Source organism: Python bivittatus, unplaced genomic scaffold (assembly GCF_059951505.1).
Source record: "Python bivittatus isolate LINGU-HERP-01145 unplaced genomic scaffold, Pbiv_v1 ctg000350_np1212, whole genome shotgun sequence".
In the NCBI taxonomy this organism is placed as follows: domain Eukaryota; kingdom Metazoa; phylum Chordata; class Lepidosauria; order Squamata; family Pythonidae; genus Python; species Python bivittatus.
The window spans coordinates 22,321,955-22,337,946 of NW_028277074.1; the positions used below are offsets into that span (position 1 = coordinate 22,321,955).

The window sequence follows — 15,992 nt, forward strand, 5'->3', positions numbered from 1 at the left end:
TTACACCACCTATTGACTGAAGTAATCTCGAAAAGCATTCAGTTTCTCTGAACACTACTAATTAATAATTGCAATAGTTGTGTTGGACATATTTGGGTAAGCTAAATGTTAAAAAAGGAAGACAACGATATTAATCTAATCCTTTTTAGGCAATTAAGTAACCCATGTGTCATCAAGTGATATGAGGCAAAATCAGAGTTTTTGCAAAGCTTCTCTTTTCTATTGAAATGGGACATAAATATTCAGTTCATTTCAGTAGAATATGAGCAAGATGTTTCCAATGATTTACATCTTAACTATATTTTAGATTTTATGAAGCAACTTGTCTCTTTCTTATATAATCATTTTGCTTTGAAAAGAAATAATGTTGGTCAGTACATCATTCCACTGCAGTATCAGGATGCTACACATTTCTATTAAAGTGCTTAAGGTAAAAAATACAAACCACAGGCCAGACCTTTGGTTCCTTTCTTTAAAATCCAGTAACATCGTTTTGAGTAATTCAAATAACAGTTTTAAATGCCTTCAAGTATTTGTAAGAGATACAGCAGCAAGTCCTTTTGTTTTTAATTTGGCATTTCAATCTGCTTATGTGCCATCATAAAGCTATACAATTAAAACAAAAAGACATGACTGAATGTCATGCAAACCAACCCTAAATCCAGGTACTTGGAAGCAGGTCCTATGATAATCACAGGGTTTACTTCCAAGGAAATGTGTTTAAGATAATCATAGCACAGGCAGTCCTCACTTAACGACCAGTCATTCAGCGACCTTTTGAAGTTACGACGCCACTAAACAAATGGTAGCTATGACCAGTCCTTGAAGTTATAGCAGTTGCAGCACTCCACAGTCACGTGATTAAAATTTGGGCACTTGGCACCCTGCCTGCATTTAGGACCACAGTGTATGCTTCAACTCCCGCAACCCACCTATCTCCCCTCCCATCTCTGCCCTTTTGGCCACTCTGCTGCTGCCTCTCACCCGCTGTCCCCCACCTCTCCCTGCTGACCTTTGCTATCTTCTTCCTCCCACTGGATGTTTGCCTAATGACTGCTTCACTTAGTGATGCAAATTCTGGTCCCAATTAGGGTAGTTAAGCAAGGACTACCTGTACTTACTATGGGAATAAAGTATTTCATATAGGTAATTCTCTAGCAGTCTGTCTATAATATGCATTCATTACACAAATTAGAACTTGTACAACTTTCCAGAAATTGCTGTTTCATTTCAGTAATATTATTTTGTATGTTTACCTTCAAAAGGTTGTATTCTTAATACCATTATGCAGTTTATGCAAATCACCAATCCACAGGAGGAACCACCTTATTTTAATGAACCCTCTTCATTTATTGATTTAAACCACAGTGATGGAACTGGCACCAGATTCTCCCTGAATAAAAGTAATAGAACTTGATTCTATAATCTACAATCAAGCCACATATACCAAAATTATTGGTAATATATTTGTCAGAATACTTAATATTTGGTAAAATACACAACATCACTAAGGAATGTATTTTTTAAAAAAATATCAATTAATAAGGAAGAATATCCAATATAAAGAAATGGGGAACACTTCCCCTTGTTTTTTTCTAAGAAGCAATCTGTGTCAAAGCAGAAATACGACTGTGGGAATTTAAAAAGACTCAGCATGCTTTACTCAATGTTACCCCTCCGTATGCTGCTATTAAATTATTTATATACTGTATCTTAGGCTTCCAAGGCACATTGCAATATTGGCAATGCTGTTTCCAAGTATTGTGGAAGTAAGAAAATTAAGCTTCAATTAATTTGTGGGCACTTTATCCTAGATTAAAAGGATATCTACAGAACAACAAAATTAGATTCCTAATAAGTAATTATATAAATTACCAGCTTGTATTACTAGCATCTATCAAAAGCAATACCATTTTACATGTGTTTATCAACTACTGTATCAGGTTTCCTGATTCAATATTTTATTTTCCCTCCAGAAACATCTTAAGGCTGCAATACTATGCATTTTTATCTGGCATTAAGCCCCACTGCTTAATTGTTAACAGTTAATAGGAATTGTTCCTATACACATACATACATGTGTGCACAAACATAAACACAGTTGCAAAGTAAAACATTTCTCAGATCATTAATCAGAAGGAATCTGGTAGCACCTTTTCAGACTTCACTAAAGGCTATATACTTGCATGAGCTGCAGCTTGTTTCATCAGTCTCTGAAAGTGTATAGCTTTTAATAAAATGTGTTAGTCTGCAAAGGTGATCCCAGACCCCTTCTGATTTCTGGATATCATAGACTAATACAGATTTCTCCTACAATTTTCTTAAATCATTTAATGTTGACGACAATTTCTTGTTCTTTCCATTTTCCCACTGATATGACAGCCCATTTAAAATTTGTATCGTGGCTCTTTTAAAACGCAACCACTGCAGATATGTATTAATGCAATAGTTTTTCATTGCAATTCTCAGATATTCTTGAATTTCAAGCAAAAACACATTTTAAACCTGATTTCTAGAAATAATATTTTAGACTAAGGCCTGCTGAATTAAATTAGCTTATTTCCAAATAAAGTTATTCTCTACCATTTAGTAACCATAGTTCTAATTCCAATAATTCTCTAGCCATGCTTTGGTGTCTTCCGTGAACCACTTTGTTAGTGAACCTCATTAAGCATATGGTAGTTTATTTTTCTGTAAACAATTGGTCATGTGCAGCTGATACAATTTGGCAGGTTCTAGAATTTATGTATACGATCCAACTGATGATCCATTCAGTTTGGTTTTGCTCTTGAAAGTAATTTTCTTGTTTAGAATTCGTGTTAAGGTTCCTCCTTTTTTCTGAGTACCATCAGATCTGGGTTGCTGTAGGTAGGAGAGATCATTATGGGACTGGCTCATTCCTGGGTCTTTTTTATGGTGTCGTCGAAGAAAAAATAACTTCGCACTCTTTTTTAATATTCCACCTGCAACAATGAAAATATATTGTTAACTGATTTTTTTCACAAATCAGCTTTATCTGAAACACTGAAGTTCCCTAAACTAGAGCAACTGAATGCTCCACAGCTGTACTGGATCACAGTTCCTATCATTTTCATAAATGCTGGCCATGGATGGTGTACGCTGTAATCCAGGGATTCAGATTTTTTTTTCTCTCTCTCTAAATAATTCCTTAATGTTTCTGAGGACCACCGCAAAAGGCAAGAGCTGCCGACATGGTACATGCCTTCTCTAGATGGTGTCTGCGGTACCCTCAAATTTTAAAAAAGTTGAAATGGCCAAAATCTCAGGAGATTTTAGACTCCCACCTAAAATCTGATAAGATTTTGAGCTGAAAATGACAAATCTCATAAGAATATATACATTTTACCATAACATAAATATTTTGGATACCAAAATGCCAGGAACAACCCTCATTACCCTTGCAGACCACCAGTGGTTCCTGAACAACAAGCATTAATCCCAGAGGAAGATGAGCTGAGACTGAAATGGTGGTGTTCTTAAGTCCACTAGTTATATCACCATAACATTTCATGTGCCTGTGGACCTTGCTCAGAACTAACAAACTGAAACGTATCAAGAGCAGCTTCTCTGGCTCTAAGTGTATTTGATATACTGATTCAAGTGCATCAAATGACTCAACATTTCTGACAGCTGGGCATGTTTTGAAAGAAAACAACTGAGACAATGAAACACAAGACTAGACATTATATATTGGTCATCACTTCATACAAGCATCACTTTTGTGCTAAAAAAAAGTTAGCCATCTCTTACTAGGAATGACTAGACAGAACAAGAAAGAGGCTTTCCATAGGAAGTTTCCTTGACTTAGACAAAGTACGTGTTCAAATAGATTTCTTAGTTATCCGTCAGGAAACAAACAACATGGACTTGCTGAATCAGCGACTAAAAAAACATGGATAAAGTCCAGCTAAAAGAAAACACTTTGAACTCGCTCCAGTTTCAAAAAAGAGGTTAAAGCATATATTTATCTCTCTTGATTGGGACAGTAAACCAGCTTAACTGAATGAGTAGGTTTTATTTCAAACCCGCTCATCAAGTTTTGTTGCTATTATAAATGCAACTCAGGCTCCTTTTTAATAGCTTTTTTTTTTTTTTTTACCAATTAGTCCTTTTAAATTAAACCTCAAATAGTACTTCAGTAGCAATTAAGTCTAGAAATAATATTTTTCAGATTTTTTTTTTTAGGTCTACAATGTATTCAAATACATTTAATCTTTTGGGGATAAATAGGGAGTACAAAGGAGAAATAAAAAGAAACTGGATTATCCAACTGGAAGAAGGAATGAGACATCGAATGTTCCTATTATTATATGACTTTTGCATGATAGTACAAATATGGTAGATATCCAACTAAAATAAAGCTGTCATTTTAAATTAAACATTGCCTTAGTTTGGCATGTTATGGCTATATGCAGATATATTTCTCAATATTTCTATTGAGTAGGCTTTTCTTCAAATTTCTGTATTTTAAAAAATCAGAATTAATATTATAAGGAAAACCAATACCAGCTTTGTTTAGCTTTATTACCTCAAAGAAAAACTCCTGTAAAAGAGCTTACAATATTTGCATATTTTGAACAACATAGAATTTTTTTTTCAAAAATATGCCAAGAATTACAGAAGTTTGGGAGAAGTAAATACATAGTCAACTTGATTTCAGACAAGAAAGTTTACTTTAATGTATGCTTTTCCTTTAGAAAAGCTTCCAGGCTGGCTGTGGGAAGCTTTTCCTTTATTTCTAGATTCCAGGCTGGCTGTGGGAAAAGGACTTTGAGGAAAATGGGTCAAAAAAGGTTCAAACTTTTTTTCTGCACTTCGTTTCAACCTCTCTTTAGCACTTTAGGAGACAATGAGCAGAGATACAACTTTGAGGGGCTGTGTTCTTGAGTGAAATAAAAGGTTCTATACTTCAAAAACAGGACAAGCCAGTACAAAAATAAAATTTATTATTTTTAGCTGATAAGTAGAAGCTGAGCATAAGAGAGATAGCATAAGTTCTCATAACTTTCACACAAGAAAGGGGGCCTACTGCTAATTGGAAAGGAGGAGACTTCAAACAAAACTTCTGGGGAGGAGAAAGAAGAAGTGGAAATGGTAAACCAAGATGAATTTAGACTGCGTTCGCTGTGAAAATTTGATTTTTCCAGGAGAGCCTGGTCAAGGCTCCTGAAGTGATCATACATGGGAAAGAGTCTAAAGATCCACTGAAGGAACAAAAAAAGACTGCTGTGGAATAAATCTACACATTGTAGATAGCTTTCATGAAAAGCTTAAGAGAGAGAGAAAGGAGACATCTGTAGAGAGAAGGCCAGCTCAAGAGAGTGAAAGTCAGTCAGCACAATTACACCTTACTTATTTCTAAGTAGGGACAGAATATAGGAGAAACAATATTCATATTTAGCCAACCTTCTAGACTGCATACAGAACAATGTAGACTATTAGATGTAGGGAATTTTACTCTGCCAGTAGAGAACTCATTTGGCATGAGTATGCTTGGGTAGTCACTTCTAACTCAAGCTGCTGCTGATTGCTTTATGGCCAATGTTATCTGTGCCAGGAAGCTGAGAGAGTAGGAAGAAAGGAATATTCCCTAGAATCAAATCTAAAGGCTCGTGCTGCTTTGCTGTGCAAAAGAGAAAAAAAATCACAAGTGGTGCCTGATATGCTATGTCTTAGATTGAAATCCCAAGAATCCACAAAAGAGTCTCTTTATTCACTTCTTGTTTTTTTTTAGGACTGCTTCACATGTAAAGCTGTACAACTTCATACCCTCACTTGCAATTGGTGTCATGGGGATTTTCTAGACTGCTTGTCCGTATGGTGAGAAATTCTAATTAGTTCTAGGTAAATGTGGCATGTAAACCTGATCCAGAAGAATTGCATAATACTCTCAAATGTTACAGGGTACCCTCCCAGTACATGCTGTATATATATGAAGTTACCACTAGTTTTGAGTTCTCTAAAAGTGCCAATAGCTTAATGAAAAGGGCTTGAATATGCTTGTTCACATCACTACATAATGATCTGTTACATAGGTGAGAAAACAAAGATTTCAATTCAAAAGACAAATAAGTGGATTTTCACAGGAACAATTCATTCTAGAATAACACATAAATGTTAAGGAATCACAAAGATAGGCTTTGCTGTACACACACATAATTTTTGTTTATGTCATTTGTTTTTCTTTTTAATTTCTGTACTTTTTAAGTGTGTGTTTGGTTTTTTCCAAAGACATAGTTTAAAAATAAAACAAAATAGCAACATGGTAGCTCTGTTTAGAAGACTCTTCCAAAGAATTGCCAGGAAAAAGTAGAGTAGAACAGGAAGTGGCAAGAAGTATTGGCAGCTTATCCTCCAGTAAATGGTCTTCTGAGACTAGTCATTCCCACCATAGGATCCCTTTTGTAAATGTGCAAGTCCAGCTTCCCTTAACCCCATTCACAACTCCTTTTGGGGGACCCCCAGTGATATGCTATAAAAGTTCTAGGTGTGCCCCTAGGCTCAGTGATATTGCCTTCCATGGTTTAAATAGAAGACTGATTACAGCAGCTTCCCACATTTTGGCCCTATAAAAAGGTTTGGACTGCAATTCCAAGAATGCCTAGAAAATGCCTGGCTGGAGAAGGCCGCACTGTTGATACCCCTTTAAGAAGAAAAGGATCATACCTTTGGATTTCTTCACAGTTTCAGATTCTGAGATGCTTACAGAGCTCCCAGATATCTTATCACAGTCTTGGTCTAGTAGTGCGTTGTGCCATTGACGGCTACTGTCATCTAAAGTCCAGGCACCATGGCTGTGTTCCTGGGGTTCTTCGAGGGCAGATATTGTTTGGGAGGCAGACAGTGATAATTTTTCATCAGAAGGGGATTGTGCAAGACACCCTTCAACACATGAAGTATCATCGTGTTTACAGGAGCCATCCATGGCTGCTGCATAGTCCATCATGAGTGCAGTTTTGCTGTCCTGAGATAAATTAGTCTAGAACATGAAAATCAAATACAGAAGCCAAAACACTATTAGTTTGGAATAACAATAAGGATCAAAAATAATTTTAAGGTATGCCTAGATATTTGTGGAATTGTTCCACCATGCACACTTGGACAGCGCAATGGATGTATAAAATGGGCTTCCTTTAATTTCACAACCATGCTCACTTTCCCCTATTTTATTCTTACAGTTTAAAATAACTTTTAAAATAAAAGTTAATAAAAATACTTCTTTTATAAAATGAGTAGCTGTAGATAATGAAAGAGGGAGCCTGTCTGGAAATACAAGCCCGCAGATCCTTAGTTATTGGGCTAGAACAACAGGAATGGATAAAATTTGCAAGATGTCATTCTTTTACAAAACCATCCAATGGTGCAGCATCTCTTAGGAATTGGACCTCGCCTCCTTAGCCATTTTTTGCCTGTTCTTTTCCTTCTCATCAGTGGCACATGACCCCTCTTGCCCAAGGGCTTATGTAAAGTTTTGCCCAGACTCCCTTCTCCTCCCTTTCTTCAACTGCCAGTTTCTTCTGCCCACCTTTTTGGCATACATATTTATTTCTGAGCTCATTAATGTACTCACAGCATCATTCTCTTAACAGACGGGATATTTTTGACAGTACCAGCCAACGATTGCCAGGAGTGTCTTTAATACCACCAAACCACCGTGGATATTGCAACATAGGTTTCAGTAACAAAATTAGAAGTGGTCTTGTGCAAGCATGAAGAAAAGTACTTTCTCTTCACTTCTGGACAAAATTTAATTAATTAATTAATTAACTCATTAAATTTATACACTGCCTGAGTCCCAGTGGTGGTAGTTTTTACCCTGAGTGTCATACAGGGAAGCACAAATGATTGCTCTCTGTTTTTACTGCATTATATGAAAAGCTCTAGCAACAGTTACTACAATATTTCTGATGCTTGCAATATTCAGGAGGAATGTCTTTTCTTCTCTGGGAAATCATGTATGTTTTAGTCTAGAAATGCAGCTGCAAAATGCAAAATAAATCCAGTGGGGTTTTTTAAGAAATTCTAATAGAAAAAAGATGAAAACTGATCTTGCATTCATTAAATAAAAAACAATCACGATTATTTTGTACCTTTGAAATCCCTGATATTATGATGGTGCTTTTTTTTCTGGGAGATTTGAGCTTTTGCTTTGCAGACTCACTGAGCTGTCGAATGGCTACTTCAGCCACAGGATCTGTGCCATTCAACACCAGTAACTCTGCCAAAATAAATACATAAATAAGAGAATAACTAGATAAAATAACCAAGTGCACAATACAGAATCAATGCTTTAGTAGAAATGTAATGTTTTACATAAATTAAAATTCAATACCTTACATACTAAGCCAATATTTTTCCATTGCTCTGCACTCCATCAAACAGCTCTGAGAATTTTGCTTGCGTTTTATCAACAGAGATAGTTCAAAGTTTAAGTATACTCTACATGTACTCAAAATACAATATTTGAACAGCAGCAGGTTATGTAAGGAACTGTTTCATATCAAATTAGCCCTAAACTCTTTAGAAGCAGATCTGCTTTTCAATTTCTATCGACCAGTTTCTTATAATTAAATACCAGTGATTAGAAGCAGCACTCATTAAAATGGAATGCATATTTTTCTCCGGTTTTTCCTTTTGGTTCCTTTTCAAAAATGTTGACAGAGAAGGGTAGCTATAATGGCTGTATTCACTATTACTCCCTGACTTGAGTGTGGATAGTATCTCAAAAGATGTAAGAAATAATTAGAAATAGGGGCAGAAATTCCTGTCTCTATGACATATCGTAATCTGCTTATAAGAAAGAAAAAAAAAACCCTCCATTAGCATGACAAATTCTGGAGAAATCCCACAGAATCTCTACAGCTAGAAGCAGGCTGGAGTAGTTTTTTTTTTTTTAATGAGTTCAATCATGCCCAATTCTTGGAGACTGCCTGGACAAGTCCCTGCAGTTTTCTTAGCAAGGTGTTCCCCCCCGACCCCAGAAGTGGTTTGCCATTGCCTTCTTCCTAGGGCTAAGAGAAAGTGACTGGTCCAAGGTCACCCAGCTGGCTTTGTGCCTAGGCAGGACTAGAACTCACATCTCCTGGTTTCTAGCCTGACGCCAAACTGGCTCTCCCAGATTGGAGTACTAGTACTTTATAAATACTACATAGAAGCAGCCTATGTCATACTTCATATCTCCTTTGGCATTATCATAACTATAACTCTCTTAGTGGAAGATTATGATGTGGTAGAAAATGCAGCGAACATGTAGCATGTTTTCTTCATAAAAGCAAGAATGAGGCACTAGGTATCAACAGAAACGTTTTGCTTTCCAATTCAAAATGTTCAATTTCTGTGACTCTGTTAAGTTTAGATATTATTATTCAACTTGGCATATATGGCATATATGGAAATTAGGCTCATCATTATTCTGTGTGAAGTTGGCCACAGTACTGAACAGGCATTTAGGGGAAAAAAATAACATAACCCGGTATCTTCCAATTCAAAAGTAGTCATGCAAACGGGCCCTAAAAAACCATCAGATGCAAGCTGAATGTTTGCTGGCTATGAGTTTATTAGTGTACACTGTCTGAAAAATGTCCCACGCACCTCTAAAGAAAGCCCAAACTCACCAGTATCTGAAGAAGATAAAGCCTTGCTCACTGAAACATTCTGACAATGGATTGCTTGAATGGATAAATCCTTTTCAATCCCTTTCAGTTTAGCAGGACTTTGCACTGGTGAATCTATTAGATTAAACAGCTTGAGTATTCTTTCATTTATACATTACAACGGACAAACACAACAAAACATTCACCTTCTGCAAATGGATAGGAATTTAAATACATAGATCTACGATCTGATCTTCAGACACTTAAAAAAAAAACTTTTACTATACTAAGCCATATTGTTGATTGTTTGCTTTTGAATTAGCTTAAAGCAGTGTATGAATCCATCTATTGAAGTATATAAAGCATGATGTATATTAGTATATCATATTAATGCAGCCAATGGCAGTTCATTCAATAAACCGTAATTAAGCAAACTATTGATTATTGCAATGTATGATTCCAATCTATTCTCTATTTCATTTCAATCTTTTTTTTAAAAAAGTCTGCTTTATAGGACATGAACATAAGCTGTCTAGAAGTTCAAGAGAACCATTCATAAGAGAGTCAAACTAGATAGTTGCTGTTTGTGATTCTCTCTCTCAGCACCGAATTTTCACTCTTATTTTTGTTTTGAAGTGACATTCACAGTACAACACACAACATCTATATGTTCTCTACAACATAGTTAATTTAGTATCATGCTCGGAAGGGATTTTAAACAGATCTTCAAAACAGACTCATAAGTCAGTAGTAATAACTAACTTATTACTACTAACTAACTACTACTAAAAGAAAATAATGTATTTTATTCATTGCTGCAATATAATTTTACCTACACAGCCAGTCATTAGCATATGTCTACACCCTAACACACACAGAGTCTGTGATCTTAAGAAAATAGGTGGTTCTATGATTTAATGCATTACAGTTTAATCTTCCCAGTAGAATGTCCATCCAAAGAAAGAATATACTGTATTCCACCGTGCTCTTAAGTTCTCTGATGGCAGCTTGCCATTTCATTTGGTCCCCAATGTTCTTCTCCCTTTTCCCTTTCTTAATAAAATGTGCTTGGTAAACCTTGGCAAGTTATTCATTCACAACAAGAAAAAGTTAAAATTTGTGCAAGTTCTCACATCAACTTCTTTTTAATTAGTAGAATCCAACTCAATCTTCCTGTTCAGTGGATGAAGCAGGAAGGGGAATCTTTCTCCCTTCTGCAGTCCTCCATGTACCTTCAAGATTTGCCTGAGGAGCTGGGCAACTCTCCCAAACAGAACTGGGGACCCATGCATCAGCAGAAAAGCTGCATGATGTTGGGTTTTGCTTCATCTTTTGAAACCTGTTTTTCCAATGTTTATCACCTTGCAAGAGTATGCAAAAAGACGCACAATTTGTCTTCCATTTATACTACTTCTGAAAACTGTATAATATTATTTTACTATTTGACACCGAATTAAAAAACATTTTAAACATTTAATGTGGCAGTAGTACTAAAATGACTACTATGGATCATTTTACAGTTCTACTAAAGCTTGCTACAGAAGGCACTGTAGCTATTGGGACACCTTATTCGGCTTTATGTAAAATAATCAAGACAATCCAGTGCTTTGGTTCTATGGGAACAGAGCTGAATAGGTATCATGTTAAAAAAAAAAAAAAGTCACTGATTACCTGGTTCCTTGGCAACTGAGAATTTGGGCAACTGCCTGAGGGAAAATTTGGTGGCTTTTTAAAAATCATTATTTTTAAAAGTGCTTTTCTTGCATCAATAAAGGACTTCCTATCCCAACACAGAGAAATAAAATGGCTGCCGCTTTTAAATTTGCAGTCTGTTGAAGCAAGGAAAGTACCCTTGAGGTAAAATCCAAAACATAAAGGGAAAGAAGACATACACCAGCACTACAGAGTGAACAATCACATTTTGGGATTGGAAAGTCCCCTGGGCATCCTAACCTACATTTTGTTGGTGCATACCTTTAATCAAGTTAACCATGTAGTCCAACTACGTCAGTAGGTGAGGATATCTGCAGCACCATTTTATAGCACCTATATGGTTATACTGTAGTTTACTCTCTTACAACATTTTCCTCAAAGTACAGTTTGGGGGTTTAAAATCCATCTGCTAATTAATCAAGTCAGTTTACTAATCCATGAATATGAAAGCTAACTTAATTTTTGACTCCTAAATGGAACAAAAAAAATAATGAACTTTCACTAAATTATTTTGAAATTATGTGTACAAAGCATTCAGTGCTAATGATTCTTCCCTTTTGTTCACTGCATTTATGTGAAACAGGATTTTCACGCTGCATGAAAGAAGCAAGTACAGAAGCCAAAACACTAATCCCATTAAAGATCTTTTGTGCAAAGAAAGGGGTAATTAACCACTTCTTTTATATACAGAGTTGAAGTGGTTGTTACAAGGTAAAGTGTAAGGTTGAGGTTCATTACTACTACTTTTCATTGATTCAAAGGTTGAACATTTTTAAGTTTATATATTTTTTAAAAGATCACTTTTTTCAATATAAAAAAACCTTTTTAAGAAATAGCATGCATATTATGTGTCAATGTCTTCAGTCTCAGAATGTTCCGCAGCCAAATAAGCCATCCTGTCTTTCATCTTACCCTTTAGCATACAAAACTGTCTTAAAAAGTTAAGCTCTTGGAACAATGAAGGCTTCCACTTGGATTCTCACCTGAATGCAGAACAGATGATCTCCCTTCTACTAAAGTCTTGGCTTTCACAGCAGTAACAGTAGTGACCACAGTCCCACAAGGCATCACAGTTCGATCCTTTTCTACTTTTGCAACAGGAAGCTTCGTAGGAACTTGCAGTGATTTGGATTCTGAAGGTTCTATATACAAGAACTAAAGAAAGAGAAATCTACTTGGCATCTTAAAATAAAGATAGCTGAAAATATATCTGGCTTGTGTAGGAAAAAGGAATGGGTCAAATCATTTTAAAAACCTGTAAGAGACAATACACCAATTTTTTTTGAAATCATGTACAAGCAGATGACCTCTGGTGGGCCTGGGACAGGGGCAATTTTACTGTACTCTTATGTCTACATTTCACCATTGTATGCATTATGAGTCAAATGAGTTGGGTCAGGATATATTCAAGTAAAGAAAATGCAGGTAGTTTAAAACTTTTTACCTCTGCAGAGACAGATCCTACTGCAGAGGTATTATTGCTGACTTGGCTGTTCAGTGCAAAACTTTGCAATCCAGAAGGCTGTTTCCTGAATAAATCCAAAGGAACTTTAGCAGAAATGGAAGAGTCACCTGAATAAAACAAAAGCAGTTTATTAAATTGTTCAGTACTGTAATATTTTGGTATTAAAATTTCCAAGCTTTAAATATTCTGGGACATATCACATTAAAACTATAATTACCTTGGAAATAAAGCAGAAGAAAAGGTACTATTTCCAATGTACAGTTTGTGACTTTATAAGGAAGACACTGAGGAAGTAGACAGGGCCACTGGGGCTCTGAGTCCTGTCACATATGTTTTTTACCCATGTCTCTCCTGATTGGTTAAGGCCTCCTTGGAGACATGTTCCGCCTGCTTTAAAGAAAGTGGTGGTTCATCCTCTCCTCAAGAGGCTATTGCTGGGTTCAACAGTACTGGACAATTTTTGTCCAGTCTCTAACCTTCTCTTTTTAGAGGTGGTTACTGAGATGGTGGTAGGCTTGCAGCTCCAAAGGGGCATGGAAGAAACAGATTTCCTGGGCTCTCTGCAGTTGAGTTTGAAGCCATATTATCAGTGACACTGAGATGGCATTGACTGCACTTATGGATGATCTCTGCAGGCTTGGGATGGGGGCAATGTATCTGCCCTAAGCCTCCTTGGTCTCTCAACAACCTTCAGTATCATTGAACACTCTGAACTGGCTTAGGGATCTGGGAGTGCAGGGCAGAGTTTCATGATGGTTCTCCTCCTTTAAAATTGGTTCCAGTTCTGGTTGATGGGGGAAGAGAGGTCCAGCCCTAATCCTGTTTTGCAGAGTGCCCCAGGGCTCATCTCTAATTTAACATCTATATGAAACTGTTGGGTAAGGCAATTTGTTGGCACAGGGCTAAGAATCATCAGTATGCTGATGATACTCAGTTATACATATCTGCCCATGTTCCATGTAGGTTTCTGGGTGCAATTCAAAATGCTGTTTGTCATTTTCAAAGCCCTGCATTGCACAGGGTCAAGTTACTTGTGGGACCACTGACCCTACTGGTCTTTGCCCATCCCTCCTCAGCTGGCAGGGTAGGCATGCTCTGGGTCCCCTTTGTGAAACAATGCTATTTAGTAGGACCAAGGCAGCATGCCTCCTCTGTCATTATGCTTGGCCCATGGAATAGCTTCCTCCCTGAAATCCAGATGGCCCTGATCCTGTTGACCTTCTGGAAAGCCTTGAAGGCTTTTTCCTCAGGCACTGGGGCCAGGATGATAGTGGAGTGCAGCATATGTGTTTTGTTTTTATACTGTTAATCATACTTGTGAGAAACCTCATAAATTTTTTAATTTGGTGTTGCCTTGTGGCTTTTGCGGGGTAATTTTATTATATTTTTATAAGCTGCCCGGAGTTACCTCATTAAGATTGGCAGCCACATAAATTTGCTAAATAACTAAACCAGTCATGACATGTGGTACTTAATGGCTGGCTGATTCTCTTTACTCTGAAGCTAAATGAGTTTATTTTATTTTATTTTATTTATATTTCAAATTTGTCACTGCCCATCTCACTGCAGAGTGACTCGGAGTTAGTCAATACATGCTTTAAAAAGATCTTGGATTTCAGCATGTGCTTAGAGTTCATTGAAGAAAGAATGGTTGGAGAAAGAACATCTGGGCTTCTATGTTCATCAGTCTCTCCTGCTGCTCTCTTCCTCCCATTGAGCATTCTCCTCAGTTTTGCAAATACAGAAGATAAGTTAAAGCATCTCTTTGGAGAGAATGAGTTGCCTGCAGTACTTACCATCTGACTCCCCATTTTCTACAATGTTGATTTGTAGATCTTTTGATTTGGCATTTAATTCACTGTGAACAAACCAAACTTGTAGTTTAACAAAGCATTCAGATATATATATTCCCATATTTTTATATTTTAAAACACAGTCTCTTAACTGCATCGTGGAATTTTTGCTTGCCAATGTAATTGTTAAAAGCAGAAGAACCTGCTGGAGAGAAAAAAAAATCCCAAATACTGGCAAGGACATACTTTATTTTGTTAGAGCAAATGTAATCAACTTTATCAAAAATTAATCATTGGTAAGCTCACTGAAATACTGGAACTTAATGCTAGCATTAGGTTTCAGTAATTCAGTAAGCTTACCAATGATTAATTTGCAATATCTGAATTAAGTTGATTAACTACAAAGAAAATGTAGCTTTGTATTTAACTGTTTTTATTTCTATGGTTGGAATCTGCAATCATATTCTCGCTCACCCAGGAATAAGCTTCACTGAACTCAGTGGGACTTACTTCTGAGTAGGTATGCATAAGATTGCACTGATGTGAACTACTGAAAGAGTCTTCAGTCAAACAGAAGTACATAGAAAGAAGCAGCATATTCCTTCCATCTAAAAATCAGCCATAATTTCATTATGCTTACAGCTATTATTCTAACCCCTTCCCAAAATCCAATATAGATTCCAGATAGCAGCAGTAAAGTAGACTTGGTTATCTTCTAGTAAAAGCAATTTGTCCCTTACCCAGCAAACTACTGCACAGAATGACAGGAGAAAAAGAATGACCCTGCTCATTTTTTATGCTGCCCCCAAGAAATAACCCCCAAGGGAACATCACAGGTACTCCATATAAAAAGAAGAGAAAAGTTCCCCTCCCTATTAGGCTGCTTTGACAGACAGACAGAAACTTTATTTCAGCCACTGACCAATAAAAATACATTCTATAAAACAAACAAAGCAAAATTATCTCCTAACATCAATAACTGTTAGCAACCATTTGTGGGCAAAGCTTACAATGCTACAATAATGTAGCAGAATTTTGTTACTTTTAGGGAAATACATTTATCTTAGTTGTTTAAGAGGTAATGCAAATAAAACTTATCAGAGTGCCCTGGAAATTTAAATAAAAAGGGAGGTAATCCAGGTTAGGGTTAACAGTGAAAGGAGGGACAGAGCAGAACAAGTTCAGTATCTCCAGCAGGACATATGGTCAAAGTAGAATAAGCTGAAAGTGTAGCCATGTTGTTAAAGGAAGCAAATGGTCAAATGAAGCAGAAAGCTGAACATTATCTCAAGAGACCCTCTGACTGGTCCATATCTCATGCTAACCAAAATGTACAGTTGTGTGAAAAAGAAAGTACACCCTCCTTGAGTTCTATCGTTTGAGAAAGTATACCCTCTTTGAGTTCTA

At 36.5% G+C, this 15,992-nt stretch overlaps 1 protein-coding gene across 1 annotated transcript in view; it reads right to left on the bottom strand.

Annotated features, from left to right (window-relative positions):
* Window positions 1-1,944: 1,944 nt before the first annotated feature.
* C2CD2 (C2 calcium dependent domain containing 2) overlaps window positions 1,945-15,992 on the bottom strand; it is a 34,652-nt gene continuing 20,604 nt past the window's right edge. The window contains exons 8-14 of the mRNA XM_007430234.4: window positions 14,589-14,650; window positions 12,772-12,899; window positions 12,311-12,482; window positions 9,636-9,749; window positions 8,112-8,239; window positions 6,688-7,000; window positions 1,945-2,963 (exon numbers count right to left, since the gene is read on the bottom strand). Coding sequence (XP_007430296.1) covers window positions 2,743-2,963; window positions 6,688-7,000; window positions 8,112-8,239; window positions 9,636-9,749; window positions 12,311-12,482; window positions 12,772-12,899; window positions 14,589-14,650 — 1,138 coding nt within the window. The 3' untranslated portion in view covers window positions 1,945-2,742. The remainder of the gene's footprint in view (window positions 2,964-6,687; window positions 7,001-8,111; window positions 8,240-9,635; window positions 9,750-12,310; window positions 12,483-12,771; window positions 12,900-14,588; window positions 14,651-15,992) is intronic.